General features: G+C 31.1%; 1 protein-coding gene across 1 annotated transcript in view; it reads right to left on the bottom strand.

Moving 5' to 3' along the window:
- Positions 1 to 25,351, bottom strand: part of CPNE8 (copine 8) — a 170,492-nt gene that overhangs the window by 72,540 nt on the left and 72,601 nt on the right. Inside the window, exons 7-10 of the mRNA XM_039882322.1 lie at positions 16,140 to 16,203; positions 10,341 to 10,444; positions 6,057 to 6,161; positions 4,682 to 4,723 (exon numbers count right to left, since the gene is read on the bottom strand). Of these exons, the coding sequence (XP_039738256.1) occupies positions 4,682 to 4,723; positions 6,057 to 6,161; positions 10,341 to 10,444; positions 16,140 to 16,203 (315 nt within the window). The remainder of the gene's footprint in view (positions 1 to 4,681; positions 4,724 to 6,056; positions 6,162 to 10,340; positions 10,445 to 16,139; positions 16,204 to 25,351) is intronic.

The following is a 25,351-nucleotide window of genomic DNA, read 5'->3' as shown; positions in this document are numbered from 1 at the left end:
CATTCCCTCTGATATGAAGTTACTCATGATGAATATTATATATTTCATTAAAGTCTACATGAAGCTGTCCAACATGGTAGCCACGAACCATGTAATGTAGCTAGTCTGACTTGAGATATGTTCTAAGCATAAAATACATGCCAGATTTCACAGACTTAGTATTAAAAAATGTAAAATTTCTCATTAATTTTTATATGGATCCCAATTAAAATGATAACATTTTGGATATATAGGATTAAATAAAATATATTATTACATTAATTTCACTGGTTTATTCTCACTTTTAATGTTGCCACTAGCAAATGTAAAATTACGTATGTGACTCACCTTATATTTCTATTGGAAAATGTTGATCCAGACTGTCAAAAAAAATCCACTGAGCAAATAGTATTTTCTAATAAGAATGATATATGTACAGGATTTATGACAAATATCAAAGATGACAGAAAAACAAACATATAGAAAACAATCTCTGATGATAATTACATTGTATCATGAAGTATAAGTGTCATATATTTATTCCGATTTAAGGAAAGAACATCTTGATTGGGAAATTAGGTCAGATATACAAAATGGAATGTAAAAAGTATAATAACTCTATGTTATTATACTACATATAACCACAAGCTGGAATATCAACTTGTATAATAATTCATACAGTGACTATTATCGTTGCATTATAAAACTAATATCTGGATTTTTTATAGCTTTTATACATCATTTTTATTGGAGACTAATATGCTTTTCAAATTTCATATATATTATTTAGTTGAAAAGGTTTTCAAGAATTATTTAATCATGATTTTAATTTTGCTTTTTATATGTCATCCACGAACTGATCATTTTGCTAACATTGAAAAAGGCTGCTTTAATGCACATGGATTATATAGAATTACACCCTAAAATTTTCATATAAAATATAGAACTATATTTTGAATTAAAGAGCATTTCCCCCAACATTAAAATGTTATTAGACTCTTATAAAATTATAATACATTCCTCTAATTACTCTACTAATCATAATTCACATCCAAGGAATGTTGAAGGTTCTCCCTAACAATCTTTTCTTCTCAATTAGACCCTCTTTATTATCAATCAATTGGTCTTGAACTCCTCAGGCTTCTTTGCAATGTGCTGTTAATGACTGTATGTTGAAATGAAAGTTAAAAATTAATCAACATCGTATCCAACACTGCAATCTTTTCCCCAAATACTTGAAGATCCAATGACAACACAAGCTTACAAAATCTCCTACCTAATTGTTTCATTTGCTTTGAAATTTATGTCTCAAAAAGTAAATCATTTTATTTTGTTAAATTTTCTATTAAAGTTGACATTCAGTATTATTTTATATTAGTTTCAGGTGTACAGCATAGTGGTTATACATTTAAATAATGAAGTGATCCCTCCAGTAAGTCTAGTACCCACCTGGCACCATACATAGTTATTACAATACCATTGACTATATTCCCTATGTTGTACTTTACATATCCCTGTGACTATTTTGTAACTATTAATTTACTTCTTCCATCCTATACCTTTCTCACCCAGCCTCCTACTTCTCCTAGCTGGCAATCATCACTTTGTTCTCTTCATCTATGAATCTGTTTCTGTTTTGTTTGTTCGTTTATATTATTCTTCAGATTCCACATACAAGTGAAATCATATGGTAGTCTTTTTCTGTCTATCTTACTTCACTTAGCATAATACTCACTTAGGTCCATCCATGTTGTCACAAATGGTAAAATTTCATTCTTTTTTATGGCTGAGTAATATTCGTGTGTGTGTGTGTGTGTGTGTGTGTGTGTGTGTGTGTGTGTGTGTAATCGTCTATTGATGGGCACTTAGGTTGCTTCCACATCTTAGCTATTATAAATAATGCTGCAATGAACACAGGGGTGCATATATCTTTTTGAATTAGTGTTTTGGATTTTTGGGGGTAAATACCCAGAAGTAGAACTGCTGGGTTATGGGTAGTTCTATTTTTAATTTTTTGAGGAACCTACATTCTGTTTCCCATAGTTGCCATACCAATTTGCAATCCCATCAACAATGCACAGTGGTTTCCCTGTCTCCACATCCTTACCAACATTTGTTTGTAAATCATCATTTTTTATTGAAAAAAGTGTCCCTAATCTAAAGAACCAAATTCTTCACTACTTTTAACTACATTTCATTAATGACCTTTTTTCTATTTTTCTCTCTAACTCTACTCTTTTTCACTTGTTCTTGATCTCACTTTAGCTCTCATTCTCATAATCTAAGATGGCTCTTTTATACATTACACTGGCCCATTCGAAGTCTGTTAGGATTCTTTCAAAATCTACAATGTTCATTTCTCTCTAACTTCTTGTTACATAAGACTTGCTATCTAGGAATGTTTCATCCACTTTTCCAGATAATATAAAATGTCAGATAAGAATATATTTATGTTAAAAGGTTTCTTAAATAGCCCTCGAATTCTTTATAATCACCACATTAACAATTACAAAAGAGTCATAGAGTACGACCAATGTCCCAGTTGAAGGCTTTTATTTAAGTTCCAGAATTTACAATTAAAATACTGTAGAAATATAATATATTAGTTATAAGCGCACTGTTGGAAGTATGCTGTCAGGGTTCAAGTCCTGGCTCCACCATTTATTAGTTCTGTGACCTTAGGCGTATTACTTGTCTGCCTTAGTTTCTTTATCTGCAAAATGTTATTAATATAGTACTTATCTCTTAGTATGAAGATTAAATGAGGAAAAACATAAAAAAACACTCAGAGAATACCTGAGCATTAGAACCAGTTGATAATCATATCCTGGATAGGAATGCTCAAAACTCCAACATCAAAAGAAAGGATAACTAAATTCCAAGGTAATTCTGATCCTCAAAGCTATTCAAAAATTTGTGGCTGATAAGTAGCCTGAAGACAAGAGAGTCATAAAAACTCACCTTTCAAAGAAAGACAAAAAAATATCTAAAATTTTTGCAAATTTAGGATTGAATTATTGTGAACACACATGAAATCTAAATTTACACCCCTCATTTCTAAGTTATCAAATTAAAATTATTACCACAATTTCCTAAAATTGCTGTGGAAAGGCCACAACTTTGCCCATTCTCAATTAAAATTTATATGATATATCATAAAAAAATGTACATTATATACCACATATTTATATCATCTGGGTATACAATATAAGGCACAAAGTCCTACTTTACTTAGATTGGCATGATTTCTTTTTCTATTGAGTCTGAGGAGCAAAACTCACTTTCTCAGCAAAAAAAAGTTTAATGAAGCAATGAGACATTAGTCTCTGTGGAAAACATAAGGTTTTCTAAGAAGATTTGTCCAGAATGCATGTAGAATTCGTGTCAAGAAAATGTAATAAATAATTAATTAAATGAATAATCTGGCAGAAATGTAAAAATCAGTGATATAGCATAAATGTCTCTAAGAGTAAATGTCAAATGATGTTTAGGTCACGTTAGCACAATCATGTTTGGGATATAACTTAAAGACTGAATTCACTGAGTCTTATGTAACTATTTGATGGCTGCTGAAGTGTGGGGTAATATCTCTAACCCTCTCTCCATCCTCCTTTATCACTCTTTGAAAAGGAGAAAATACTAAATTGGACCATGTGTGTGAGTGTTATGGGAAAACAGCACATACATGATTGCATGTGGCTCTCCGATTAGGCATTTTCCTGCCCATGCAGCAAAAGGGAGGTGCCCCCTCAGGACAGGACAGCCTTCTTGGCCAAACTTGTTCCTGTATTAACAGGAGTGCACAGGTATTCAGACCCTCTGGGCTTAGCTGCTGGCTTGTATGTAATGTGGAAAGAAAGGCCTTGCTTAGATCTTGGGCTTTTAACCTTATCCTTAAGTGAGCTCTGGGTTGTAGTTTAGGGCATTCAGCCAAGTAAAATTAAATGCCCTTTGCTTTCCCATTTGTTATTCCTCTTTCACCTCTGTATCTTCAGTCCCTTTAAAAATCACCTGGAGAGGCAGTTATCTAGGCCAAGGCAAGATTTGAACATTTCTGGGAACTCTTGCTTAACATCATTTAAAAACATCTCAATATCGATCCTACATAAATAGTAGAAACAGTGGGGAAATACTTATGAAGATAAAAAGTAGTACGTTCTCTCTCTTTTAGCCTCTAACATCTGCTGTGATGTACAGAAAGAGACAATGATTGCAGAGCTCTGAACAACTATTTGCATTGGCAATCACCAGGTGTAATTCTGGAGTTTTATTTTGTTGTTGTTTGTGAGGTATATGTCTTCTTGAGGGGAAAAAAGGGGACTCAGGTGTGTTCCCATGAAGGATATAGAATAAAAAGTTTATAGGAATCTTCAGAGAAATTGTGAGACACATAAATTTGAGATTCACTATTCTACAGCTATAAAACTAGACATCTGTAAGTTGGACGCAATGAGAATTTGCCAGATCCAAATCAGAAATCTTTACTGTTACTGAAAATGAGAAAGACCTCTATTTTAATTTGCATTTGAAGAAAATACACTCATTCTTAAAATCTCATGTAAATACTTCAGAAATATTTGAAAAACTAGACAAAATATGCAATCTGAAAATTAAAATTAAAAAAATATGGTCATTTCAGTGTACTTGTTTTTTAAAGCATATTGTTTAAAGAACAAGAACAAAAGAAAAGACAGTGCCTTACCTCCCATCCCGATCCCAGTCATATACCTCTATTTTGATTGTTCTGTCCGTGGGAAAAACATACAAACAGAGTAAAGTTACTTAATAAGACCAAAATAATATATGATTGAGAATTTAAAAATAAATTGACTTTTTTAGATAAAGTAGTATATGCTTGAAAGTAATCTGAAGTTGATTTTGCTAATTTTATTGCTATAATTCAACTTATATCTTAAAGTAGGTTTCTAAAATCTGTAGGGATTCTTTAAAAAGAGCAGGAAAAGTATATGGAAGAAACACATGTACTTTGAACAGAAATCCTCAACAGGGAGGCATTTAGCTAATTCTCGCCTCCTCAAAACCAGTGTCTTAGAGCAGGATTTCTCATCCCAGTAAGTATCAGAATCACATGCAGGGCTTTTCAAAACATGGATTGTTGGACCACATGTCCAAAGCTCCTCTTTCAGTAGCCTGGGCTGGGGCCTGAGAACTTGAATTTCTACAAGATTAACCAGGTGATGCCGAACCACATTATGAGAACTACTTTCTTAGAGAAAAAATAAGTTCAGTTAAATGAAGTTATAATCCTATTAAATGAATAAAATGACAGCCAAGTGGCATGATACATTTTAAAATAAATATAATAACATTTTGGTAACCAATAGTCCCTTCTATGATATTAGTTTATAGAATAAATTTCCAGTTTTCTAACATTCAAGTAACAAGATAAACACAATAAAAAGATTGAGTTTTACTTTCTTTTTATTTGCTTTTCTTTTGGGGTGAGTAGGGGCTTTTATATTATAACCTCACAATAAACTTACATAAGAAAAAAAATTCAGTATTAAGAAATATTCAGGTATATTGTGGGAAGATCTTCCGGGACACCTCACCCACCTATTTATAAAACACCAGAATCTCCCTGTTTTACATATATAGAACTTTTATGATTCAGCAACCATTAGAACAGTGATGCTAAAAAGCAATTTCAAGAGTTTGTCAGGGTTGACAATATATCTAGTTATAGATTTTTGGCTCATATATTTACTTATTCTAGCCTAAAAGGATAATAGCAAATGAAAGATCTGAGGCAATAAAGATTCTGAAATGACTTTTTAAGAATATGTTAAAATTTAAAGTAATACTCTATATTTTTAGCACTTTCCACATTTTTTGTTCTTGGAAAAACAGTTTTAATTTGCCAAATTATCTCCCCCAAATCATTGTGGATTTTTTAAAAAGTTCTTTAAAAATTCTAAATAAATCATCCATCCTTTTGTAAATACACACTTACATGAGTAAAGAGGCCACCTGAATTTTTTTTAAAATTGAATTAGGATTATTGCATACAAAATCTAGTGAATAATCAAAGCTCTCAAAAAAGTCATTTATTTTACCTGTCGTAATCGCCATTACATAATGCTCTGACTGAGATCTTGAATGCTTGCCATACAGGATTTAGAGTGTTTTTGACAACTTCTGTTCTATGACAAATTGTAAAACTGTAAAAAAAAAAATTTCAGTTATTTTTATAATTTAATTACGACATATTGTTTTAATAGTCATTCTCTTTCTTTTTGTGCAGAATAAATGTTGCCAGTTCCTCTGTTGCAGCTCTATCATTTAATAAGATTTGTGGTTTTAAAAACTTAAAGATTAGCTCATTATAATATAAAACAAAAAGATTTTGAATTAAGTTTACTAAAAATGATCTGCAAATTCAATAAATTCTAAAGTTGCTTTGTAAATAATCTCTAAAAATAGTAATGACATATTAAGCAGTGAAAAATATCCATGGGTCACAAATATGAAGGTCATCAGTAACCTTGAGAAGAGCAGTTTTGTTGGGGTGTTGGGGACAAAAACCTAGTTGGAATGGGTTTAAGAAAGAGAAGAGAAATTGTGGCAGAGTGTGTAAACAGTATCTTTAAGGAGTTTAGCTTTAAAGAGAAAAAGAAAAATTGAGGATAGCTCAAGGAGAGAAATTAGTCAGGTGAAAGGTTTGAGGTATTTTGTTGTCGTTGTTTAATTCTTTTTTTTCAAGAAGAAAGAAATAATAACAAGGTTGTATGCTAAAGGAAAAGATCCAGTAGAGAGGAAACAATTTGTGAAGCATGAGAGAAAGGAGAAAAGGTCTGGAGCAATGTCCTCAAGGAGATAAAAATGGATGGGATCCAGGGCATTGATGAAGGAGTTGGCCTTGGGAGAACAGTCAATCATTCTGCAGGAACATTCAGGAAGGCACAGTATCATAGTAGGTGATATGATGAGATCATGAAGAAGTTCTCCAATTGCTTCTATTTTCTTATGACATAAGAAGTATGATCATCAGCGAAGAAGGAAAAAGACAGACATGCTGAAGTTTCTGAGAGAGAGGAAAAATTGATGGATTAAGGAAAATGAGTAAGATACCACCTGGGAAGCCCCAAGGGCACATTTAAAATTAACATCATGAATTTATAATGAGACCACTCAGTATATGGTTCTTTTTTTATCTAAACCGTTAGCTTATATATTTAAAGAATGCCTACAGGGAAAGAAGATAGCAACTCAAGAATAAACAATAAGGAGTAGAATCCATGAAGACTTAAACTCTGTTTTCTGATTCAAATTCTGGTTGTGTTTCCACCAACCATTCCATCTCCAGACATTAGTCAGGTCCTAGAAATGTCCTTGCCTAATGTGGATTTATGCAGCAGTTCACAAGCTATAAAATGTTTTAAATGATCTTGGTTAGAATGATACATGAACCCAATCCCTCACCAAGACCTTAGTCATTCAGTATTCCAAATTCAGGGATCTCTCTAATTGCCAGGAACATGAGAATATTACAGAATTGCCACGGTGAATGTATTGCACTCAACCCTCACAAGAAAATATTCTCATTTTTAAAAGCCTTTGAGTCCATTTCCCTCCTCTCAGGCAAGAAAGGTTTGTTTCTATTAAGATATCAAATAGAAATATAATATAAAAAGATCAAGTATTATGTCTTAGTACCATCTCCCTCCTGGTAGTATCCTTACCGACCTAAAGAAACAAGTTACTTAATTGAAAGAGCTCTGTGGTCAAATGCTCTCATAGTTGACTTGCTTAAGCAATTTAGGGACTAATAGAGGCAAAAGCTATTAAAAGATAGAGAAGATTCAGAAAAGGGTGGACATCTAAAGCAGAGGGAAGAGAAGCCAAGGGGATAAGGGAGAAGGCAGGGAAAAAATGGAATCAAATGAGAGAGAGAGAGAGAGAGAGCGCGAGCAACCAACTGACCATCTTCAAACCAACGTGTTTTGGGCTCTTTGTTTATGGTTGAATCAAAACTTCTGTTATAGTCCTACTATCACCAGCCATTGTATCTAAATACTTTGACACTTGAAACATCTCCTTTTAAGACAGTGACTCATCTTCTTAGTGAGCTATTTACCAGCCAGGTCTTCCATTTACCATTCTCACTAGTAATGCACTAGATGTGATATAGACAATAAAATCTCACTAGTCATTCCAGTGCTAGTCTAACTAGTGAAATTCTGACAGGAGTCTGATGTAGCTCTTTCTAACATTCAGGAGTATTGTTATATAAATATAATGGAGGCATTATAAATAGCATTATAAGAAAAAAATTATATTAAATAATATGTATTAAAATACATTAAATGAACTATTTACCAAAAAACAGCTATTCAAAAGGAAAATTATTGCCTAATTATAAATACAGGTCAAGTTACCAAATAAATGTAAAAGCTAGAAAATAAAACTCTATAGTTATCTATCATTAAGGTTTTTTATCAATGTTTCTGGTGGAAATTACTTTTTCTCTTTCCTATAAAATGAGCCTCAAACACACTAGGCAACAGGCAATTTTTGAAATAGCTCCATTCTCAAATAAATGCTAAAAATAAGGCTAAAATCATTGCAGTCAAAAATAGAGACATATATAAAAAGTGAGAAGTAAAAGCATTTTTACTCATTTAAACAAAACATACATATATTAATACATTTGTGTTAATGTATTAATATATAGTATATTAAGTACTATATATATAGTCTCTCTATAATATACATATATATATATATATATATATATATATGCTTGGATCTAGCTGGTGAACTAGTTTTGTTTATTAATATATGTAGAAATACTCTGAAATGAGATTCACCAAATTTTAGTAATATTATTTTTGAACGATTTGAGATTTTTGTATTAGTTGTACTTATTTCTTAATATTTAGATTTCATTTCATGAATAAATTAATATCATTCATACAAGTATAATAAATTTCTGCAATGTAACTTTCACCAGTAGCATTAAATGTGTAACAGATTGAAATTCTATAATTGTACATATAATCTTTACAAATAAAGAAGGAAGAATAAAAATAGAAAATTCAGGAAACATGTAGTTCAGATAGGAAGAGACGTAAGAACATTGTGATTCAAGAAATTTGAACTTATTCTCTATCTTTGAAATGACTGGCAAATATGATTATTTTCTTCATTGTCCAATATTTTTCACATGGATAAAATTAGTGTTCAGATAAAAATACGACTGTGACATTTTAACTACCAAAAGAGAAGGGAAGTACACAAAATCCAATGACACCATAACAAAAAGAGCCAACGGTTGCCCAGTAGCTGTATCAACGAAAATCCCACAATAAGTAAAGCATAATTACGTACTGCCCAGTATATTCCCTTTAAATGCAAATTATTTTTTATGTAACATTTTATACGCTTATTAGATAACATTAAAATGTATACTTTTATAAATGTAGCAGTAATGACAGTTTTTTTCATTCTATTACCCTCATTTTTAATCTCTAAATGATGTTTTCTCTTTAGCTAATATTTTATTATGCATACTTAAGGAAAATAATTAAGGAAACACTATACCGTAAGATAATAATAATAATAATAATATTAATAACAAGAACAGCTAACATTTAAATTCTTTTGTGTTAGGTAGGTGTCTAAATGTTTTTTTGTGTAGTAACCCATGTATACAAGCCTATGAGGTAGCTATGATTATTAGCTCATTTGACAGATGAGGAAACTGAGTCTCATGTGGCAACAAAACCATAGCCCATAATTTTAACCACTAAACTTTCCCATAAATACTGACAGTACAATATGAAATATAGAAAACAATAAAATGTCGTTAGTGGTAGAGTAATATGGATTAAGTTATACTCTATAAACCATGGATACATTTTCAAACCACAAAAAAACAGTTTAATCATGACTAGTAAAAAATATTAAAATTACTAGGATATGATAAAAAATTTTATTGAATGTCAGATATTTTTTGTGAAAAAAAAACATATATTATAAAAAGCAATCCATAAAGTCCATATCCTTCTCCAAGAAAATGGTTATAATATTCAATTCTATAACGAAATACATTAGATTTCCACAAAAATATAATTCTTTCATAATGTTAAGGCAGTATTATAATTTTATAAAAAGTAAAGAGAAAATGTTTCCATGAAGGTGAAAATCATCTTAAACATCAAACAAAACATATGAAATGCTTATAAAGTTATGCATTGTTATTAAGATGTAAAAATCACATCCATTTTAAAATATTAAAATGTTTACTCTGTTTATCAACTTAATGAGCTTCTCTGAGAAAAGTAATAATTCTAATACCATCCAAACTATGGGGTTAAATGTATAAAATATAAATCTACCTGCCATCTTCATTACTTCGATAAAATACAAGAAAAGGATCTGATTTTCCAAAGAAGTCCTTCTTGTCCAATTTGTTAGCACAAAATTGCATCAGAACAGCATCCTGAAAACAAAATTAATAATATAGGTCAAAATCTGGGTTATAAATAACTAGAAACTGCAGATCACAAGCAAACTTGACAAGAAAACAAATTTGCAAAAGGCCAAATGTGAGAGAATCCTAGACAACATAAAATTGCTTTTTAAAGACTGTGAGACTAAAAAATTAACTGTAAGTTTTTGTTCTAGTCACAAAACTATAACTTTTCAAAAATCGTAACATTTCCTCCCCGAAAAACAATATTAAGCTAGATGACTCTGGATACCCAATGTTATAATACAGAATCTTTATTTGTATCTTCAGTTATTCAAGTACACATTTTTAGAACTTAAGCGTTTTTTTTAAATTTCTGAGGAAATATTTACTAAGCATCTACAAATTATCTACCATGTATTAGATATTAAGATGTACTAGATGATTAGATAAGGAACAAGACAGATCCAGACTTTGACCACATAATTTAGCTCTAGAGAGGGAAAAAGATTCCTTCTTAATTATATAAAAGTACACCACTATGTCTCAATAACTACATTGAAAAATAATTTCTGTTATACAGGGCTTCAAGAAAAGCAAAGCACCTTCATTTTCATTTAAATTACATATTTGTATGTTAATCACTATACCATACCAATCATTTTTATCAATTTATATACACAAGCACTCATACTCTACATGACTTAGCTTAAAGGTAAACAAACTGGGGTATCAAAATCAAAGAAGCAAAACATTATTCGATTAGGCAGGATAAGCTTTTTTTAAAGGTAGAAAACATTAGGTTAATTTTAAAAAATAAAATCATTATTTTTAGTTTGTTTGCTTTTTTTAACTGACAGATGCTAACAACTTTGAAAAGAGGTAGAGGGTCATAGTAATTCAGATTAAATCGAGAGGTCACAGTTTTAAGTAATATTTTGTGAAAATGTTAACTATGACTAAAAAGGCACTCTCTTATTCACAACTTCTTTATTTTGAAGAGTCCAGCAATACTTAAGCATCCACCTAATCTCATTATTTCCTTTCAGTAATTCCAGAACACTATACAAGAGATGATGCTATCTCTTCCATTCATTCATTTGTTCATTCATATACTTACTGAGCAAACATTTCTCAAGCAATACTCGGGCTGGAATCTGGGAATAGGGAGATGAACAAGACATATCTCTGCCCTCAGAAAAGTTCCCAGCTCTAGATTACTCATTTTCAAAAGCATTGATAGAGTGTCCTTTTACTTTGTTATTTAGAATACAGATGTGAAAACTACCAAAGGAATACTTAGAATAGAGCAGGCATTGTGCTACTAAGCAAGCATAGTTACGATAAGCATTTTAAAGAAAATTAAAGAACAGAAGCAAGAACTATATGGCATCATTACCATCTGAAGCCTCTCAAGGATAATCGCTTTTCAAATTTGAGGTTTAAAGATCAAAAATTTATAGACTATCCATTAAGGAAGCAGTGAGAGAATCACCTGGATGATCAAACTATAAAACCAAGAGCAAAACTGAGAAGAAACACTGTTTTGTTTTGTTTGAATGCCCTTTCATCTTCACGTATGTTAAATGCCCTTGGGAGAGGGTGGTTTTTGAATAACACAAGACAAGGAAATTGTTCTTGCTGCAAGAAAAAAATAGTCCCTTGAAGACATTCTCCTAAAGCACCCGGACCAAAACACAAACTCCCCCAAAACATTCTAATATACTTAAAATGCATGATAGATAAATGAATGGTGTATATTTCAAATTGATTGTGAATTAAACTTCAAAGAGGTCAAATATTATTAAAAGTAAATTTTCATATATCATTAGTAAACATAATACCAAATTAGAATTTTTCCAATTATATTCCTTAAGGCTTGCAAAATGAATAACTGATTCAAAATAAAGATCTTTTTCAATACACCAAATTATATAACCTTAGAGACAACATATTTTGCCATTACTCAGGTTTATAACTTAGCAGGAATTTTATCTGTAGCAAGCACAAAAGAAATTTAATTTCTAGGGGAAAATATTAAGCATTTACTTATTTTTAGAACTATATAGGCGTCATTGCAAAGGCTTGCTTTTAATCTCTTATGCTTAATTCCACCTGAGAAAATTTAAAAACCTTTCTTCAATAATCCACACCAGTATAACAAACTTCCTAGTAAAGAAAACCACGTATATGTTTCACAGGCATGTCTAACAAGTTCCAAAATAACTTGCTTCTCCTACAATTTTCCCAGCTCAATTAGAAGCTCGTCATCCACCCAAGTGATGGAGGAGCTGTCCTCGATTTATTGTTTTTCTTTATCCTTTATCCAATCCTCCACCAAGCTGCACCACTCTACCTCTAAAACATTTCTCAAATTTTCACTTCAGCTACCCTGGCACCACCGTAGCCCAAGCCAACCCCTCCTCTCGCTTGTATAGTTGCATTGATTCCTTTCTCCCTCTTCTACTCTGGGACCTATCCAACCCATTCTCTATTTAGCAAACAGAATTATGTTCTTCAAATGTGAAAGAAATAATGCTGTTCACAACTTAAAATGCTTCAAGGCCTTCTCTTCCATTTCAGAGAGACACAGAATCTTTATTTAACATGATCAGCAAAGCCAAACACCAACCTGGCTCTGAGCAGCCTTTTCCACCTTCATCTGGCAAGGTTTTACCTCAATCATGCCCCACTCCCAGGTCATTGTCATCAAACACCAGACACACTCTCTTCCCTTCTTAGACCTTACACATCCCTCCTAAGACTTTACACAAGCTGTGCACTCTGTTAGAATTCTTACCCTTAGGCTCACAAACTGTTCCTTAAGGCTTAACTTAGATGGCATTTTCTCAAAGAAAACTGACACCCTCCCCCATAAAACCAGATTTTCCATTGATTATCTCGTAATATATTTGATCACTGAGTACATCTCATGACATATTTACTTGCATAGTCATCTGATTAATGTCTGTCTTCCCCACAAAGTATGTGTTCATTAAAGACAAAGACAAGTATTGTTCCTTGCCATTTTTTTTTTTTTTTTACCATTTTATTTCAAGCATCCATTTTAGATACTAGCACATGTACAATTTGTAAATATTGGTGAATCCATCAGAATAAAACATTTTCTTTGTGGATAATTTCAATCTACTTAAAGCTATGATTTACACAATTCCCCCCTCCCCCACTTCCGAGTAATCTTGGGGAGATATTAACAATATCAGTATTTTACAAATGCATAAATTAAAGCTCCAAGAACATAACCTCATTCAGCTGAATAGTGAAAGATGTAAGATGGAAATTGAGGTGTCTTAACTCCAAAGCTGATGCTCAAGTTAATAACTGATAATGTGTTTTAAAGAAAAAAAAAAAAGATGTCAATTTGCATAATGTTGAATGTGAAATAAAATTATTTCATTAAAAATGCTAAGTACTTTTAAAGTACCCTAAAATGTAAATTTAAAAGGCATTGTCTCTTCTGAAGTAATTTTACACTGCTTTGAAAACATTTGCTCGTATTACACTAGTATAGTAATGAAATATTATTTCAAGGTTTATACCTATTAATAATGATGCTGATTAAACAATAGGTAAGAATAGGTAAGAATCAGAACTTAAGATTTATAAGATGAAGTTTGATCTAGATTCTAAACAATATTTTAAAAATACTAGATCTATAATTTCTAAGTATGAGAAATATGTATTTACTTATTGAAAGATAATTCCAGATGTTCTTAAAGCTTTAATAGTGAAAAGAGTGGGAAAATGCCTCCAGTTCACTAAGTAACAGATTCCACTTCATTTTCTTGAAAGCTTTAGAAGAATTTTCCTGTTCTTTCAAGCAAAATAACAGAACTGAAAGTGAAAGATATATAAGATGTCCTTGATATCTTGGTTCTCCTTTGAAAAAAAACAAACAAACTAATAATAAGTTCATTGGCTTATTTATACAAAATCATCTTAATATCAAGATTTTGACAAAATAGCATATTAATGTCATTAAAAAGAACATATAATTTATTGACCTTGAACTTCTCTTTCCTCCCTCATTATACAAAACACATATTATCATAAACATAAACAAATTCAGAAACAAGAAATATAAAAGACTATTAGATGATACAATTAAAAGAAATTGTGCCAGTTTAACTAAAAAATTGGGTGCATTTAAATAATTGTACTATTGTACTATTGTTTGTAAGATATTTTTAGTATACATAAAATGCTTTCATATACATTATATTTTCAGACTTAATGATATGGTAGTCAATTTTCAGAGATGGGATAATTTTTTAATATATTCTAGTGACTGGTTCACTTGTTTTTATCCTTTGCAAATATCCCTTGCAAAAAAGAAAAAAAAGTAAAATTCAGAACAATCAAGTGACTTGATAAGACAAAGTACAAATTACTAGCAAAACTAAAACTCAGCTCAGTTTGAAAGTAGGTTCTGGCATTTTACACATGAGAAAACTGAGACTAATATGGCTGTGACCTGTACAGGTGTCTAAAGACAGTAGTAGGAAAAAGAATAGAAATGCCTCAATTTGAATGCATTCTTAACTGCTTAAATTCTAATATTTTTATTTAATTATCCCCACAAAAAAACTGTTGTTATATTTTCCTTTTGTTATCTCACTGCCCCAATCCCAGAATCCCAAAAGTATGGAATCCTAAAGGTATGTAATCGATTGGAATACTCAGTTTCCATCATTTGCTGGCAAGTAATATCATGGTTTTTCTAACCATATTGCCTCAGAAAACATGTTATATATATAAAGTCATAGTAATTATCCTTTTTAAAAAAACCCTGGAGATTAAAGTTACCAACTTAGATAATAAATAATAGCTCTCTATATAAAAACCATGACCAATGTCAAAGTATTAAGTTTTGGTACTTTTGGGGGGCTTCTGTTCCTTAAATCACGAAGCAAATATTATAAATAAAGAGGCCAGAGATTTAATTTAAAACTTCTTTTCCCCAGAAGTAACAATTTCCAGGAATCCACTGGGCCACATTAAACAGACAGTATTGACTTCAAATTCAGAGAGCCATCATTACTTCCAGGGTGAAATGTCATAGTCACTGGCTCATTTCTTGACAACAATGAAATCATTGAACATTGAGCCAATGGCTGTATCAGTAGATCACAACTAAAAATTGCAGTCTTCTAAAAATATTGACTCTGCACTTTACATCATCATGTTCCTAGTTGGAGTGGTAGCTAGCTAGTCCTTTCTTCAAACATGGATTTCCCAAACTAACAAAAGATGGGCCTAAATTTATTCTGATTTAATTCAACTAGAAATATGGAAAAATATGTGTGTTATGCAAAAAGGCTCAAGTCAAATGACTAGAAATAGTCCTTTAGAATCACATATCAATCTTCAACATTTTTATAAGAACTGAACTGATTGGTGCAATTGACAATTCCTTATATCAATGTCCCCCAAATGATACTAACATTAGGTTTTATTTCAATAATTTTTATTCTTCAAAAAGACAAAATAACTGATTATTCTTTTTGGACTATAGAATGTAGTATCTCTGGTTAAAGTACTAAGTATTTAAAAAGATATTTTATGGATTATAGAATTATATAAAGCATAATTTTAATTATTTTTTGCTTTTTACTCAAGAATTAATCATTTAAGTATAGTTTCAGAAATATCATTTTAAAGAAGTATTGGAAATACTATTTAAACCAAAGAAATATTTACTTACCCTGCAACAGTTTAATTCTTCTGCTGTAAGTATAATTGTACCACATTTCTTCCCTGGAATTCCTCTAAAACAACAAAAAATATATTTATATACATTAATATTTTCTATTTATAATATTATGTATTTTATTTTTATGTAATCAAATAAAGAGAATACCACTAATAGGTGGAATCTTTCCTAACAAAATATACTCCCAGTTCCAACTTTGAGTTTGTCTTGTAGATTCACATTTCCTGATGAAACTAAATTTTGACCACTTTCAACATGTTCAGTCCTCTGCCCAAGAATCTTCAATAGCTTCATATTGTCTACCATATGTAATTAATGTAATATTCATAATATGATAAAACTTTCTCCCATGGTTTCTAAGATTTCTATTATGTGATTAAAACCTATTCCTAATCTTGGCTTTCAATATTTCTTTCTCCTTTCGTCAACTTGGTTACTTATTTACACTTATTTCTTTGTGCCAGTTCCCATGCCCTGACATACCACAGTGCGTTAACTTCTCCCTGTTTTGTCTCAAACATTTCCTATTCCAGTGAAGTTACTTTTGTTCCAAGAAACTTATCCTACTAACCTCACACGAAGTTCAGCCTTCTCTGTACTCTTATTGCACTTATGGGTTTAACATTTAATTATTCCTAAATTGTTACAATCACATATATTTACCCTTTTTTTTTCCCAAGTTGATTATGAAGTGTATAAGAACAAAATTCATGACACAAACCTCTTGTAAACCAACAGAGCTAAGTATCTGTACATAGCAGATGATCAGTATATAAGAAAAATATGTAATACATAAGTAAAATTAAGCAAAGTGAAACTCTCACTCAATTTTCTTTCTACAAGTCTCTGGTATATTTATGCTCGCATAGCTTCTAGCCGACACAAAGCGTAAAAGTCCACTAGGAAAATTCAAGATATATGTTTGGTTCCCTAGCTGTGCATTAGGGAATATAAAGACCAGTCCATAAGAATCCTCCAAAGAGTAATTCTAATGCTCTAAAAGTATTCTTCATGCTTCTTGTTGTCCTATCACAAATCATAGTTTAACTCTTATGTTTGTCCTGGGAACTACAAATTGTCGAATTAGAGTCCAATGAGTGTTTCTGTCCTCAAGAATATAATTCACCCCCAACAGCTTATGCCAGCATGTATTCAACAAACACATCACCACCTATTTTATTCTCCATGTGTCAGGGACTGGGGTCTTAGTATCTTGACTGAGAACAAAGCAAAAAAGTGAAAAATTAAAATATTATGAATTGTAAACATATCTATGTAAATTATACTCACTCTACAACTACTCCATCCTTTCTTCTTCCTATTCTAAAATTTCTTCTAGAGAGCATCACTCAGTCTTAAACTAAAAATACCACCTCAGAGCTTGTGCAGGAAAATGCCCATCACAAAATCTTATTTCCTTTATCTCTTTACTCTCTGTTAGATTAATTGTACATATCAGTATCTTCCATTTCCTCCAGGTCTTTCTGACTAAGAGATCAATTAATTTATTCTTGCATGTTTTTTCTTACAATATTACATGTATCATTTTTCAGTTAATTTTTCTAATCCAGCTATACCTTTTTTTCTTCTTTCTATTTGTGAATCACAAGATTTATATTTTCAGCATTATGACAAACTAAACACCCTAACTGAATATCTACCTGAAAATACCTTAAAATGAATAAAATTTGCAAGAAGTCTTTATAAGTGCTCTGATAACCTGGCAAGAAAGTAAGAACCAATCAGAAGTTGAAGGTAGAACGCCAAAAGGACATGCGGAGGTGACCCCTAGTGAGTTTGATCTTGCACTTGTTTTACATGGCTGCTGAGGACATAAAGATGAGACCAAAAAAAAAAAGAAGAGTGGCAGAGACTCACAAGAAGGGGAATTGAATAAACAACCAACTCACAGCATAAAGCTTGAATCACAATGACTATATTGCCTGAGTGTAGCATGAATTAGATATAAACATTCCCTGTGGAGTGGCTTACAAAATAAACCCTTGCCTTAAACTTTGGTGGTGAATAAAAGAGAAAAAAATGTCTCCTACTCATTCAAACCTTAACCAGGTTTGCTGACTTAATTTCTACTACCTAGGTAGTTACAAAAGCTTCAAACTAAGAATTCAGTTTAATGCAAGTGGATCATAAGCGCCTGGTAAACGCAAAACTTCTCTGAGAGACTGCCTTCAAACTATATCTCAAAATATTCTCACATTGAAAGTTAAAATATATATAGGAGCTCACAAAACACTGAAAGAAAAATGTACCATGTGTTAGAGTCTTCAGAAACAAGAGGCTGCAGAATCAAACACAGACTTAGAATATTGGAAATGTTATGCATAGTATACAAAATGTAAGTATGTATAATGTACCTTAAATTTAAAGAGAATAAATGAAAAAAAAAAGACTATAAAGTAATCAAGAATATTTGCAGAAAAAAAAACAAATATAGAATTTCTAGAAATAATGGAATTAAAGAACTCGGTGGATGAATTTAGCTGCATATTAGACACAGCAGAAGAATCAGTGAAATGAAAGATAATGTAAAGAAATTATCCATAATGCAGCACAGAGATGCAAAAATAGGAACTAGTATAAAGAGATTTAGAGACATGGAGAACAAAGACCAAAGTTTTAATATACATCTAATCAGAGGTCCAGAAGGAGAAGAATTAATAAATAGAGGAGCTACAATATTTAAAAAGAGAATGACTGGGAAACTTCTAGAAGTGATGAAAAAAAATCAGTTTCTAGGTTCAAAAAGTCTAATAAATCCCAAGCAGCATAATAAAAATAAACATATACTTATACAGATGATAGGAATAAGGCAAAACACCAGAGATGAAGGGCTTCTCTTCAAAGAAGCCAGAGAGAACAGACAAATGGCCGACAAATACAGGAATATTATACTAAAAGCTGACTGTTCAAAACAAACATTGGCAGCTGAAAGACAATAGAAAATTTATCTTCAGTGGTTTGAAGGAAAATAACTGGCACCCAAGGATTATATACAGAGTACATCTCTTTTAAGAACAAGATGAACTACATATATTTTCAAACAAATAAGAACTGAGTAAATTTATAGCCAAAAACCCATACTTGAGGAATTTCTAAAGGACAGACTTCAAACTAAAGGAGAATGATCACAGATGGAAAGTCTAAAGAGAAGAAATGATAAAGTAAATGGTAAATATGTATAAATCTTAATAAATATTGACTATAAATCAATAATAGTACTGTTAAAATTAAAATAAGAAATACAAATGGATAATGATAGTAATAATCAGGAGGGTGAGGATTTAAGTTAAAGTTTTCTGATTTTTTTATTGTTCTGGAAGAAAGTAAAAGATGCTTTAAAGTAAATAGAATTTGATAAATTAAGCAAATATGTTTAAAATCTAGGAAACTATAATTTTTAAGGACTATAACCTAAAGTTTACAAAAGGAAAATTGTGGAAAGTGTTTTAAAATTACAATGAATTCAAAGGAAACTAAAGAAAAAAGGATAGAACAGATGAGAAGCACTAAGAAGGTAATGGAAATAAATCCAGAGGAATAGTATGGAAAACATATGTTAATGAACTAAATGCTCTAGATTAAAAACAAAGCTTGTCATTCTGTAGAAAATAATAAATTTCATCTATTAGCTATTTACAGTAGACATCAAAATTTAAGGATTTAGAAAGTTCAAAAGAATAGAAAGATATACTAAAGGGAGAAAAACTAACGCTAATGAAAAACATTAATACCAAACATATAGATTTTAAATTTAAAAAGATTGCTAGACATAGTTACTGTTTAATGACAAAAGAATCAATTAATTAGGAAGACATTCTCAGTATTGCATGCATCTAACATTATAGCTCCAAAATATATAAAGCAAGAATTGACCATACTAAAAAATGATAAATGCACCATCATGTTGAGCAATTTTTACCTGGCAGACACCACCTTAGCCAATGATCAAGGTTAATTTCACTAGTGGTAAGTCATGTTGATATCATGTACCCCCAATATAATGTGATAGGAAAGCACTTCATCCCCACCCCCGCGTAATTTCAATCTAACCATGAGATAAATATCCGAGAATCCCAAATTGAGGGACATTCTATAAACTATCTGACTAGTACCCCTTCAAAACTGTCAAGATCATCCAAAACACAGAAAGACTAGAAATTGTCACAGAACACAGGATATTGAGAGACAGTTTAACTAAAAGTAATATGCTATTTTGAATTGAATTGTAAAATAAAAAAGGACATTCATGGAAATACAAGTAAAGTTCAAATAAAGTCTGAAGTTAATTGTAATGTATCAATGCTGGATTCCTAGTTGTGACAAAGGTACCATGTAATATAAGATGTTAACATTAGGGGAAACTGGGTGAGGGATATATAGGAACTCTTTGTACTATCATTGCAACTTTTATGTAAATCTGAAGTTATTCTATAATAAAAAGTTTATTAAAAACAATATAAGGCAAGAAAAGATAAAGCCAGGCTAAAGAAGCATTCTAATTTAAAAGAGACTAAAATCAGGACAATTAAATTCAATGTGTGATTCTTGATTAAAATTTCGACAGGGTAAACATAACTATAAAGGACATTATTAGAACCATTGCTGAAATCTGAATACGAGGTGTGGATTAGATAGCATCATTGAATCCTTGTAAATTTCCTAATTTTGATCTTCATATTGTGATTATGTAAGAAAATATTTTTATTAAGAAATACATGCTCAGGCATTTAAAGAAAGGGGGCACAATGTCTCCAACAATGTCTCCAACTTACAGATGGTTCAGAAAAAACAAAAAACAAAAATAAAAACAGAAGTAGAGTGTGAAAGAAGAGGATGCGAGGGGGCTGAGAGGGCGAGAGGTGGGGGAGAAAACGATAAAGCACATTAGAACAAAGTTACTATCTATTGAAAGTAAACATCCTGGGTAAAGGGCAAACAGGAGTTTCTAGTATTACACTAGTAAATTTTCTGTACAACTGAAATTATATTAAAACAGAATGTTATCCCCCAAAAAAGAATTTTGAAAATAGTTTCCCATACTTGTGTTCTTCTATGATATTTTGTTACATATAGAAAGAATAATAGAACACAAGCCCCAAACAGTTGAAGATATGTCTCAAGAGAATTATTAGAGATTAGTAATCCTTTCCAAAATAGAGTACGTGAACAATAAAAGGCCTTTTGAGAGACTGGGTGGCTTGTTTTTGTTTGATTTGGTTTGTTTGCTTTTTTGTTGAATGTTGCAGTTGAGTTTGAGTATTTTCTAACTATAACATTTATTGATAGCTCTTATTACCTTTCCATTACCTCTATGATTGTCTTACTTCATACTTTTACACTTTTGTTTGGATTACTACAGTTTTCTTGTTTCTGACTGGTCTCAAGCCAGTACTCCTTTAATTTATCCTCTCTGGTATTGCTAAATTGATCTGATCACAAATTCTGATCACGAAGTGTTCCATCTTCCAGTGGCTCTATATAGGTCCTACAATAACTACAAACTTATTAATTGGAACATAATAACTTTCATAAAATTCAGCCACTGTTAAGTCTCTAGTTTTCATCTTTTTTACCACTTTTCAATACAGCCACAGTTTCATTTCCCTAAATCCGTAACAGATGTTTCATTTCTCCCTGACTTCACCTGAAATACTCACTCTACCAACCACTCAAGGAATCTTTTTTCATCTCACTAATGTATATACATTTTTCAAATTTGCTTTCATCTATGGAACATTTACTAAAACTGACTACATACTATGTTATGGAATATTTACTAAATTATATCACATGTGTTGGCCAAAATACTGGGTTAGAGATCAATGACAAAAGGGAATTTTAAAATCATTTTTAAAAACTCATTACTAAAAGAAAAATAATAGAAAAGAAAGAATACTTAGAATTGCACAATAATAAAAGTATACCTGACGATTCTACTGGTCTAGTAATTTCATACAAAAATATAAACGGAATGGTATTAAACAAATATCCAGCAGTGTGTTAATAAAAAATAATAAAACAGCAAGACAATAATAGTAGGAAAACTTCAATACTCCACTTCCAGTAATAAATAGAACTGGACAGAATAGCAACAAGAAAATAGAGGACTCAAATGACACATAGACTAGTTGGACCTAACAGACATATACAGCACACTCTATTCAACTACAGCAGAATATATGTTCTTCTCAAGGGTACATGGGATAGGCCACAAAATAAGTCTTAACAAATTTAAGAAGCTTGAAATTATACAAAGTATATTTTCCAATCAAAGTGGAATGACATTGGAAATCAACAGTGAAAGGAAAATTTAAAAATGCACAAATATGTAGATATTAAACAACACTGTCTAAAACAAACAACATGTTAAAGAAAAAGTCATAGGGAAATTATAAAATACCTCGAAACAAATGAAAATGAAAACACAGCATATCAAAACATATGGGATGCAGTGAAGGCCATGCCAAGAGGGAATTTTATAGATTATATATATATATATATATATATATAAAGGGAAAAAAACTACAAACAAATAACATAGCTTTATACCTATGAACTATATACCTAAATGAAAAAAACATGAACTAAACTCAAGCAGAAGTAGCAGAAGGAAAGAAAAATAGAGTAGAGCAGAGATAAATGGAATAGAGAATAAAAGAATATTACAAAAAAATCAATGAGTTGGTTTTCGAAAAGATCAACAAAATTGAAAAACCTTCAGGTAGACTAAGGGAAAAAAAAGAGAACACTCAAATAAATAAAATCATAAATGGAGGGGATATTACAATCAATGCCACAGATATAAAAATATTATAAGAGATTATGAACAAATATAGGCCAATAAACTAGATAAACTAAAACAAATGAATAAATCCTCACAAATACACAACTTACCAAGAATCATGAAGAAATAAACAATTTGAATAGACTAATAATGAGTAAGGAGATTAAATCAGTAATCAAATACCTCTCAAAAAAGAAAAGCCCAAAACAATATGTTTTTATTGTAAAATCTCCCAAACATTAAAAGAACATCAATTTTCCTAAAACTCTTCCAATAAATTGAAGAAGGGGGAAAATGTCCATGTTTATTCTATGAGGTTAGTATTACCTGATACCAAAGCCAGACAAATACACAAAGAAAAAAATATATATATAGATCAATATTTCTGATGAATATTGATACAAAAATCCTAAATAAAATAATAGCCAACTGAAATCAACAATACACCATGACACCAAGTGGATTTATTCTTGGAATGCAAGAATGGCTCGACATATTTAAATCAATTTAATATACCACAGAATGAAAGACAAAAACAATGTAATCCTCTCATGGTGTAGAAAAAGCATTTGACAAGATTCAACGTTCTTTCATGATAAAAACACTCAACAAACTAGAAATAGAAGAAAGTTACCTCAACATAATAATAGCCATATATAAAAAGCCCACATCTAATTTCATACTCAATAATGAAAGACTGAAAGTTTTCCTCTCAGGTCATGAACAAGGCAAGATGCCCACCCTTGCCACTTCTATTCAACACCATACAGAAGTTCTAGCCAGAGCAATTAGGTAAGAAAAATAAGTAAAAGGCATCCAAATTGGAAAGAAATATGAAAAATTATTGCTTGCAGATGATATAATCTTATATGTAGAATGCCCTAAAAACATCACATTTTTAAAAAATTGTTAGAACTAATAAATTCAGTGAAGTTGCAGGATACAAAGCCAACAACAACAACAAAAATCCATTGTGTTTCTATATACCAATAATGAAAAATTCAGAAAAGAAATTAAGAAAACAATTCCATTTATAATAGTGTAAAAAAGTAATAAAATACTTAAGAATAAACCTAACCAAGGAAGTGAAAGACCTTTATATTGAAAACTATAAATAGCATTGCTGAAAAAATTAAAGACACAAACATATGAAAAGACATCCTATAATCATGGATTGCAAGACTTCATATTGTGAACATGTCCATACTACCCAAAGCAGTCTACAGATTCAACATAACTCCTATCAAAATTCCAGTCACTGTTTTTGCAGAAATATATAGAAAAATTCATCATAAAATTCATATGAAATCTCAAGTCACACCAAATTGGCAAAACAATTTTGAAAAAGAACAGATTTGGAGGACTCACACTTCCTGATTTCAAAACGTATTATGAAGGAGCTACAGTAATCAAAACAGCATGGTACTGGCATAAAGACAGACAAATAGACCTATGAAAGAGAATAGAGTGCCCAGGAATAAACCCTCATATTTATGGTCAAATGATCTTCCATAGGACACCAACACTACTCAATGAGGAAAGTACAGAATCTTCAAACAATGGTATAGAAAAAACTGTATATTAACATAAAAAGAACAAAGTTGAACCTTTACTATAACATATATAAAAATCCATTCAAAAGGGATTAAAGACTTAAATGTAAGACCCGAAACTATAAAACTGCCAGAAGAATATATATTAAGAAAGACTCTGTGTAGTAATTCAGTTTGTGAATTACAGACTTACCTAATATTAAGTTAGTAGGCATTTTTGTAGTTTTTAGTTTTATTCTATATAAGCAGTGATGCAATAAAAATTATTATATATCTCTTTATTATATGCCTAGGGATGAACTTCCGGGATCATAGGGCATATGCAGTATGGAAGGAAGATAGAGTATTAAATAACAAATATGGCAACTGATATTATTTACGGTACTATTTTCTCTGAGAGTGAAAGGGAAGGCTGTAAGGGTTAAAGGCTGAAAGTGAAGAGAGGAAAGGTAGGTGATAGAGGGCTTGAAGAAGGTTACAGTGGTCCTTATTCACGGTTTTGCTTTCCATGGTTTCAGATATAGGCGGTCAACCACAGTCCAAAAATATTAAATGAAAAATCCCAGAAATAATCTTTAAGTTAAATTGTGTGCCATTCTGAATAATGTGATAAAATCTCACAGGTCTTGCTTCATTCGGCACAGGATGTGAATCATCCCTTTGTCCAGTGTATCCACACTGTATATGCTACCCACCTAATAGTCACTTAGTAGCCATCAGGATTACCACATAAATGGCCCAATAATTGAAAACTTTAACATTCAAGGAAAAAGTAACTAACTTTTAGTATATTAGCTTTCTTTTGAGATCTAAATACCTGAGGAAATTATGTCATTTACAAAAGC

This window comes from Pteropus medius, unplaced genomic scaffold (assembly GCF_902729225.1).
Source record: "Pteropus medius unplaced genomic scaffold, Ma_sr-lr_union100, whole genome shotgun sequence".
Classification (NCBI taxonomy): Eukaryota; Metazoa; Chordata; class Mammalia; order Chiroptera; family Pteropodidae; genus Pteropus; species Pteropus medius.
The sequence above is the reverse complement of the archived record's forward strand: the minus strand, read 5'-3'. Positions and strand labels throughout refer to the sequence as shown.